This window comes from Calonectris borealis, chromosome 22 (genome assembly GCF_964195595.1).
Source record: "Calonectris borealis chromosome 22, bCalBor7.hap1.2, whole genome shotgun sequence".
NCBI lineage: Eukaryota > Metazoa > Chordata > Aves > Procellariiformes > Procellariidae > Calonectris > Calonectris borealis.
This window is the reverse complement of record NC_134333.1, coordinates 1,973,169-1,983,556: the sequence shown is the minus strand read 5'-3', so window position 1 is coordinate 1,983,556 and position 10,388 is coordinate 1,973,169. Positions and strand designations below refer to the sequence as shown.

The following is a 10,388-nucleotide window of genomic DNA, read 5'->3' as shown; positions in this document are numbered from 1 at the left end:
ATGCCTTGCGGGAGCACCGTCCAATGGTACCGTTGACTTGGCTGGGCTACATTGGTCGTGGGTACAGTAAAAACAAACCTCGGCGTGTCATCTGGGTGTATGTCATGAGAGAGTGGTTTAGAGGCCGCTTAAAGAATCACCGTCAAAGAAATTAGCAGAAAGTGATTTTAACAGAGATTTATAAAGGTGCAACCTAATAGAATTCAATGGCAAGGTTCACTCTATTACTTATTACATGGGTGAAACATACAAGGGAAAATCATCTAAGGGTTTATATTTCAGGGACAGTCTAGGTTTCAGTCACAATTTAGCAACACTTAGTTATCAACTAATCATTAACAAACTTTAGTAACGCCTAATCATTAACTATTCAATATTTGCAAAATAGGTTACTAAGTCTACTACAATCACAACTTAATTACAGATTATGCTTACTATTAGTTCACACACACAGAGAAACATATATATATAAAAATATACAGAAGGTATACCTGTTAAAAATTCCCCTCGATTTCAGTGAAGAAATATTCACGTCGAATGTCTAGGCATTCCCTCTCAATGGGCGAAGGGTTGAGCTTCGAAAGGGACTCACCCAGGACCCAGTGGTCCTCCGAATATCGCAGGCCTGTCGCAAGCTCTGAGAGGCTCCCACTCAGAGGGAGATGCTGGGTGCAGCTGCTGCGGTCCAGGAGAGCTCAAAGGGCCTCACTCAGGACCACCGTTTATAGGTTCGCAAGATGGTTGGCTTTAGTCATCCGTAAATTTCCATCCTGGCCACAGTCCCAGGTGGTAATTACTAAAGAATTCTCAAGGTTTCGGTGTTGTTCTGCTGGACACCCGGGCCAGACAGTAGGAGTATGTTCCCAGACTCAGCTGTGCAGAGTTTCTGATACAGTCAAGGAGCGCTCAACTGCCAGACTCAATACACCAAGGCCGAGGTTTCATGGAAATTTCTGAGATCAACAGGCGGCCCAGATCAACAAGTGGCCCAGGGAAGAAGGGGGGTATGAATGCACCACCACAGTGTAGCGGAATGGAGGGTAGGAAGGCTCTGCAGCGGGACCTGGACAGGCTGGATCGATGGGCTGAGGCCAATGTATGAGGTTCAACAAGGCCAAGTGCCGGGTCCTGCACTTGGGCCACAACAACCCCAGGCAACGCTACAGGCTTGGGCAAGAGTGGCTGGAAAGCTGCCCGGAGGAAAAGGACCTGGGAGTGCTGGTTGACAGCCGGCTGAATATGACCCAGCAGTGTGCCCAGGTGGCCAAGAAGGCCAATGGCATCCTGGCCTGTATCAGAAATTGTGTGGTCAGCAGGAGCAGGGAGGTGATCGTGCCCCTGTTCTCGGCACTGGTGAGGCCGCACCTTGAATACTGTGTTCAGTTTTGGGCCCCTCACTCCAAGAAGGACATGGAGGTGCTGGAGCGTGTCCAGAGAAGGGCAACGAAGCTGGTGAAGGGTCTGGAGCACAAGTCCAGGGAGCGGCTGAGGGAACTGGGGTTGTTTAGTCTGAAGAAGACGTGCAGGGGAACTGGGAGCAACAAAGAGGGGGGTAGGCAGGAAAGGGGTATAGAAGAGGCTGGTCGGGTGTCAACCTGGGCCAGTCACTGCTGGTCTGGCTGAGCTCTGCACTTGATCACCGCAGTCTGTCCTGTCTTCTTATTAAATCTTTTCATAACTCTCCCTGCATAATCTCACTCTACCCTGTGTGTCCGTGTGCTGCAGGGACTAAGTGCCAGCTACCAGCGTGTGTGAATTTGATGCCAGCTACTGAAGTCAGACTGGGATTGTGGCAGCCTCTGACCTCTGGTGTCAGCTACTGGAGCCAGTGGGATCCCAGTGCAGCTACCAGAGCGAGCGGGGTCTCGGTGCCAGCTGCTGGAGACAGTGGGGCTCTCAGCTGCCAGCTGCTGGGGCAGGAACAGTGTGTATCCTAAAACCATTTCCTGGGGGGATGGCGTGAGTGAAGCGAGTGAGGGGTTCAGCACCGGCAGCTGGAGCGGTGTATAGGGTTTGCGTGGCAAGGTTTTGGGAGTGGGGGGCTACAGGGGTGGCTTCTATGAGAAGCTGCTAGAAGCTTCCCCCATGTCTGATAAAGCTGATGCCAGCCGGCTCCAAGATGGACCCACCACTGGCCAGGAGAAACAACTCTGCAGACACCAAGGTCAGGGAAGAAGGAAGAGATGTTCCACGCACCAGAGCAGAGATTCCCCTGCAGCCCATGGTGAAGACCATGGTGATGCAGGCTGTCCCTCTGCAGCCCATGGAGGTTAACAGTGGAGCAGATATCCACCTGCAGCCCGTGGAGGACCCCATGACAGAGCAGGTGGATGCACCCGAAGGAGGCTGTGACCCCTTGGGAAGCCCACACTGGAGCAGGGTCCTGGCAGGGCTTGTGGACCCATGGAGAGAGGAGCCCACGCTGAAGCAGGTTTGCTGGCAGGACTTGTGACCCCGTGGGGGACCCATGCTGGAGCAGTCTGTTCCTGAAGGACTGCACCCCGTGGAAAGGACCCACGCAGGAGCAGTTCGTGAAGAACTGTAGCCTGTGGGAAGGACTTACATTGCAGCAGTTCATGGAGGACTGTCTCCCGTGGGAGGAACCCCACGTTGGAGCAGGGGAAGAGGGTGAGGAGTCCTCTCCCTGAGGAGGAAGGAGAGGTAGAAACAACGTGTGATGAACTGACCGCAACCCCCATTCCCTGTCCCTCTGTGCCACTGCGGGGGAAGGAGGTAGAGAAAATCAGGAGTAATGCTGAGCCCTGGAAGAAGGGAGGGGTGGGGGGAAGGTGTTTTTAGGATTTGGTTTTATTTCTCATTATCCTACTCTGATTTGATTGGTAATAAATGAAACTAATTTCCCCAAGTCGAGCCTGTTTTGCCGTGAAGGTAATTGGGCAGTGATCTCTCCCTGTCCTTACTTCGACCCACGAACCTTTCGTTATATTTTCTCGCCCCTGTCCAGCTGAGGAGGGGGAGTGATAGAGCGGCTTTGGTGGGCACGTGGTGTCCAGCCAGGGTCAACCCACCACAAGCGGGAACGCAGGTGACAGCCCATGTGCCTGGTGCTGGCTGCTGCGGGGGGTGAGTATCTGTATCTTCCCCAAAGTGCGTGTGTATGGAGGGTGTGTGTGTTCACCAGAAAACTTAAAGCTGGACCAGCCGGTTAGCAGGAGCCCCAGCTCCGGGCAGGGGTATCAGCTGGGCAGGGGGTTGGTGCTGGTACCTGGGTGGAGTGTGAGGTGCCAGGGGGACGACTGGGTGAGTGCTGCGTGTTTGCAGGGAGCATCAAGCTGGACCAGCCGGCAAGTAGGGGACCCATGGGGCGAGTCAGAGGGCCAGGACCTGGGCAGGGTACCAGGAGAACAGAGGGGCTGTGCCAATGCTCAGGGCACCTGCAAATGTCCATGTGGCTTGTGAACCCTGAGAGAGTCGTGTGTGTACCTGCACTAGTGGCCGCCTGTCTCTGACAACCCCAGAGGCGGTGGGGACATGGGTGTCTGCACTTGTGTGTTATGTGGGTCCTGTGTGTCGGTGGTGTTGACGGCAGCACCTTGGCTGTGGCAGTCTGTCTGACCGGTCGTGTCAGTGTCCTTCTGCATGTGTACATGTGTGACCACGTGTCTCTGGGGTACACACTGAGCCTCACTACTGGCTGAGCCTGCAAAGAGGAAAGCAGCAGCCATGGCCAGTGATCTGGGATGGAGACACCGGGTCACTAAGCTTGGCTCTAGTGGCCGGGCAGGAGGAATCACCAGGCTGTGGAGCTGCTGGCTGCTTATAACATCCCCTAACATGCATCAATCCAGATGATGAAGGTGATACCAGGGTTAAAACAGGAGTGATCAGTAGGATTGTTAAAAGGAAAGCCTGGAGTTCCCACATGCCTATGATCTGCAAAAGGGTTAGTTCCCTCAGGGTGGTCTGGTTTTCCACCTTGCCTTCATAATTTTTCTGGGGAAACATTGTCAATGAGATAAATAGGGCCACTAAAATCACATCTGGTAGGTTTATGCTGATGTCTCTGAACAGGTCTGTCCATGCACATGAGTCTGATTTCCCTGCCTGTTCCTGTAACAGATTTCTGTGTGTTTTACCACTACTTTAAAAGAACATTTTTTTTTCAAATTATTATTCCTCAAAATAAAAACAACCATACAAGCAAGCCCATTCCTCCACCCCTTTACTTTCCTGTGTGGCAAACAGTACATACTCTTGTCTATAAGCCCACGCTTACTCCCTTCTGCACGCCCTCTTAAAGCACCTATCCTGGTAGCAATCATTTTATTACACTGAGAGGCAAGGTCTGAGGTCAGCATTTACCGCAATGTCTACATTTCTAACACATCTGGTAAGGTTGACACTTTCAATGACTCTTCATGGTTGCTACCTACTGAGTGGGAGGTTTTCAAGGATAGAAATCCATAGAAAAACCCTTAGGAGGGTTTTTTCCCTTCTCAAAGGAATTCTGATTTACTTGAGAATAAAAGGCCAGAATTCCCTAAAATTACTTCCTTATGAGAAGCCATTGAGCCAGTGAATACCAGCTGAGTTTGTCATTCAAAGGTGAACTGACAAGAGAGACTAAGGTGACTATCTAAATGAGGATACCTACTCTTTAGCTGAGATTAGTCTAACCATACAGGAAACATTCTCTATAAATCTTTGTTTTAGTTCAAACAAGGATTAATTAAAGGAAATCATACCTTTCAAATGACACAGACAATCAGTTGAAGCAATGAGAGAATCAATATTCTTGATTAGGATAATCATGTCAGAAATTAGGGAGGCATTGTGTATCAATCACATAGATCACTTAAATGATGCAGAACATAAATAACAAGTAGGATTGCTTATGCTGACCTACGCTGATTTTGCTATGTTAAAGATCAGTGGAGCCACAACAAACATGAACACAAACCCCTCAGCCTCTTCATTTTAGAAGAATTAAATTTTGTAATCATAAAACATCTCTTCCATAGTAACAAATAAATGCAGGAAATGGCAGAGAGCCCTCTTCTTTTTATTTTTTGCTTTGATGGATAATGAAAATAATGAATCTTTGGAAAAGACTTGGAAGCATAATCTCAGAATAAAGAAGTGGAAGAACAGGCAACCAAGTATGTAAGTCAAATATTGTCCACAGATCACACATTCAGGAGGCAGTATTCCTGCCTGCCTAATCATAATCTAAATCACCTGCCTTCTTTATAAAAATTATTGATATGTGTACTTCCCAAAGAGGTTTCTAGAATCAGTTTCCTACAGGAGCCTGCAGAAAAGTCAACATTTTAGTCCTCATTCTTTAACCTCAAATATTTTATTTCTAGTCAGTGATTTTTTCAAGGCAGTCTTTACCTCTTTGTTCCTCAAAGTATAAATGAAAGGGTTCAGCATAACAAGGGTGTTCAGAAGGGACACCACTTTGTTCATACTTAGTGAGGCATGTCCTCTTGGCCTGACGTAAATGAATATGACCGCCCCATAAAGCATGATGACTACAGTCAGATGAGCAATGCAGGTGGAGAAAGCTTTCCGTCTCCCAGAAGTAGATGGGATCCTTAATATGGTCAAAATGATGGCAAAGTAGGAGATGACAGTCAAGAAGGAAGTGCTAAACAGAACCGTTGTAGCAACAGTGAAAACAAGCCATTCAATATGGCGGGTGTCAGTGCAAGCCAGCTTCAGCATTGGCCCAACGTCACAGTAGAAGTGATTGATGATATTGGGGCCACAGAATGGCAGTCTGAACACCAGAATAGTTTGCACAAAGACAGTCATAAGGCCACCCATCCAAGAGCCAAATGAGAGCTGAGCACACAGTTTTCCACTCATGATGGTGGTGTAGTGGAGAGGGTTGCGTATTGCTATGTATCGGTCAAAGGACATGGCTGTGAGGAGGAAAAGCTCAGTAGAACCAAGGAAAAAGAGGGAGAAGGCTTGGGCTTTGCACCCAGCTATGCTGATAGACTTCTTGACCTCCACAAGACAGGCCAAAAACTTGGGTGCAGTGGCCGAGATATAGATGATTCCCAGAAATGACAGATTTCCAAGGAAGAAATACATGGGTTTGTGGAGAGTGTTGTCATTCACCACTGTGACGATGATGATGACATTCCCAGTGACAGTCAAAATGTAGATGACCAAGACTCCCACAAAGAACAAAACATGAACCCTTTGAAGGCTGGGGAAACCGAGAAGAATAAATTCAGTCACAGAAGTCTGGTTTTCCATCCTCTGCTTCCACTTTGTATATTTCTGCATTAATAAATACGGCAAGTAAAGGAGTGATCAAAGTTTTTTTCTATGTGAGTAGGGAAGAGGAAATATGGAGATATACAAGTGTATATGCATATAGGTATGTATATAAATATAGGTATGTAAGAGACATTTTTTAATTGATTTTAATATATATTTTAAAGAAACCAGGGGGTTTGAGATCCTTATAATAGTTTTACTGCTTAATTTCTCAGGTACTTTTTCAGTTGAAAAAGTGATCTCTCTTATACTGGAAGACTGTATGGAAGACTGAAGAATTTATGATTGACAGTGATATATACTGGTAATATTCCCTCTACCAGTTACATTTCTAAGGGTGGGAGACATGACTGTAATTTATGTCCTCTAAAAGATGGATGTCTAGTCAAAATTAATCTAGACTCCTACTTTGAAGCCCCGAGTACTGCCAAAAAGTGATTAACCCCATCCGGACGTAGGCAACATGAACTACCTCTTACCATAGGCGTTTCTCCATCGGTTGTCCATAGCAGAACACAGGATAGCTGGATGGCAATAGTTATCCAAAAATGTTATTGTTTGAACAGAGATGAAATGTATATCGCCTTTTGCACATACAAAGCCTTCATAAGTCTGTCCTGACCATAGCTTTATGTAAGAAATCACTCTCTTTCCAAGGAAAAAAAATAGATTATGCAGAAAATATTTTAAATCTCTACTTTATGAAGATTTATGTCACCAGTTTTTTGTTACCTTGGTTTTTTTCATCCTCACAGGTTGTTGTCAAGCAGTCCTAAATGAAAGAAAGAGCATGACAGTCACATTCTAAACCTATTAATTGCTCATGTATTTGGTTTTATTAAAAAAAAAAAAGTACAAATGATCTGCTGTCCTTTCACTCCTACTTATCAAAGTAAGCATTAAGTTGACTTGGGAGTAGAAATCACGATCTTCCCTTGCTAAGTACATTTTAAAAAGCATTCAACTTTCTGCCCCTCCCTGCTTTAGGATAGGAATATCTTACTAATACATTATTGTCAACACATCGCGTCTCTCTTCACCCTGATTTCTATAATGCAATCTAATTACTCATACGAGCAAACAGTCTAAATTTCTTGGACAGCAGATTGTTCTGAAATATTTTCTTTTTCTTGTCCTAAAACACTTAGAGTATAATACTCACATGCCTCGGTCTCTTTAGGGCCTGGATTACCTTCAGTAGCCACCAATGGTTCTCTGAATAATGAAAACACAAAAATGGAAGGAAGATATTCACATTTGTGAAAAAGCCACCAATGTTAAAATCATCATCCCAAATAACAAATATCTTCTGAGGAGGGAAGGGAGATAAATACCTGTCAGCAATGCCTATACTCAGCATATAATTAAACCTCTCTATGTGCTGTTGTTAAGCAAGCTGAGTAGCTCCAGACCGAGGGAAGATATTCAGGTAGTTCCATTGCACATTCAGAGGCATTTAATAAAGCCCATTACTGTGCAAAGACTATTGGCTGGGAAGGAGCAATTAACTCAGCTCATCCAACATGAAATCTTCAGGGGGAAAATGGATCACTTAAACGGTGTAAAGGGCCTGCAGAACTTTGAAAAGCAGCCTAATGGATAAATCAGCATGGAAAACCAGAGTATCTTAACTAGTAACAAAAATTAAACTCTTGTAGAGAGTCATGAAAAGAGCCCCAAATTCTCAGACAGACCTGATGAATCAGCTGTTGCGGAGTATGTCAGCTCTATGGATTCAATGATTATAAGGATCTATATTTTCTTTCCCTGTGTTTCTTTTCATTTTGGATGGCAATGATGATTAAAATTTGTGAGCAAGTCTACACAGCCTCCTCTGGGTAAGATGGGTTTGGTAACAACTGCTGATAAGATAGTAGAGTGACTGCAGAAGACTTGTGGGAACAGAACACCCAGAACTAACTGTCTGAGAACTCTTTCTGAAGCATACTGCCATACCATAATGGCAGCTTCATTCCTGAATTAACTCAACAAACTTTAGGCTGTTTTTATCACTAATGAAGCTCTCTGTCCCACATGCCTCTCTATCTCACCTTAACTCCCGCAAAGGTGTTGTCCGAAAAGCGGATTCGTGCCCGGCATGCAAGTAACCAATTCCACACGCTCAGGAGAGAGATTGTTTTATTCAGGCCTGGGTGCTCGGTGGACTTGCCACAAATCAAGCACACCTGGTCTAGTCACCTTGCTGTTTATATCCATGCTTCTCATACGTATTTTAAGATTCTCTTTTACATATTCATTGAATTTCTGAGAACTAATTATAATATTACATCATCCTAGACACATGCCCACTAAAATCTCTGGGGTCTTCTTGAGGGTCTCAAGTGGTCTCTGGTGGTCAGCAGGGTAGTGAACTCTTCGTGAACCTGTTCCTTTCTTCCCTTATAAGGTCGAGGTTTGTCTCTGAGCCACGTCTGGATCACGTTCATTTATGGTTCTTGATTTTAAGGTTAATCTTTTCTAGAGTCTAACAATATTACACACCTGCAAACACAATACCTAATTTTTTAAGCATCAAATCTTCATTGTTTTAAAATTACAGAAACGAACAGAACAGTATGCAATGTTTGAAATTACAAAATGAACAGGCTATACCTACTACATCAAGGCTGTTTTTATGACTAATGAAGCTCTCTGTCCGACATGTCTCTCTATCTCACCCTAACTCTCGCTAAGGAAGTCCTTTGACAAGGAAGGAGCACATCCACTTGATCTGAATGGGAGGGCATGGGTGACAGGCTCAGTAAATGTTCTGAAATTTGTTTGACACCAAAGTTGAAAGCTTCCACTGGGAGTTAAAAAATTATATTCCTTCACTGCTAAGAGAAAGAAAATAATGAAGCTATTTTTGTCACCGAAATCGGGAAGGAACCTCGTAACACCAATGTAGTGTTAAAAGGCAGGCATTCTTTATTAGCAGCGCTGGGGACACGGGGGATCGCTCCACCACAGCGTGTCCAATTTGTTGCACCTTTCACCATAAATTTATACAACAAAATCATAAATATACATAGCATTACATCATTTACTAATACATATGCATGACTAGTCTTCGCTTCGTATTAAAATGAGCTCTCCTCCCATTTGCGCCTGCGCACTGTTGCTTGGTGGTGGTCGTCAGGGGTCTTGGAGATGAAGGCCAGTGACTCCTCTTCGTCACTGTTGGCTGACCCTTTTACTTTGCGCAGACGCAGTGGCCTTTTGGCTTCTATCCGACCTAGGTGATTTGCTTCAACTGGTTTCTTCTAAGCATCAGTTGCTTCTTACAATGGTATGCTAAATTATCTTCTAATATTTAACAAACCAACAATCCCTCATGTTCCTAAATTTATTTGTACTGTACTGTACTATAGAAACATGAACAGAACACTCTACCTGAATTTATAATAACTATTTGTTTCAAACATCTACTCCTAGCAACCAGTGATTTCTTTTGATCAGTAGTTTGATTGGATTTTAACCCAATCATGGTCTAGGGCTATACAGAGGATTTCATAGCATAGCGGCACTGCTTGTAACTGTGTGGTAACATTTCCCCCCTTTGGAAGTCTTGAAATTTTATTTAATTTCAATACTTCCACAATATTAACTATTTACAAAGGCAGGATTCGTGTTTGCTAGATTGTAATTGTCACCACTATTTCCTACTAGTGCGAGAGTGATCTTTCGATCAACGGCAGCCTTCCTTGTGAACTCTCTTTTCAAGCAATAATAGATAAGCAATATCACTAGGGAAATAATTAACAAACACAATACAGTACTAATTAAAGATTTTACCCAGGATTCAAATTTGTCGTTAAAATTCCCCATGGAATCGACTCACCTACTGCTCTCGGAATTGGGAGGCATGCCGTTATTTGGGTGACATTTTGCAATTTAGCAAACTCCTTTATCAATCCTATCATTAGATTTTCTTCCGGAGTCCTTTTGGGAATGTGTATCAATTGCTCTGATGAATCTTCAATTTCTGTTTTGTTCATTTGATTTCCTTCTTCTCCAAATAAAGTTCCCACCAATATTAATTGCCAGATTAACATACATTTTCTTACAATCAGACACATTTTAGAGTCAATTTTGCTAATTTGCTGGACTATTTCTGCCACGAAATGCGG

The 10,388-nt window shown here is 44.4% G+C and overlaps 1 protein-coding gene across 1 annotated transcript; it reads right to left on the bottom strand.

Annotated features, from left to right (window-relative positions):
• Positions 1-5,298: 5,298 nt before the first annotated feature.
• On the bottom strand, positions 5,299-6,234 carry LOC142091689 (olfactory receptor 6X1-like). The gene has a single exon (XM_075171075.1). It carries the CDS (start codon positions 6,232-6,234, stop codon positions 5,299-5,301), a length of 936 nt encoding a protein of 311 aa, XP_075027176.1.
• Between the last annotated feature and the right edge of the window lie 4,154 nt (positions 6,235-10,388).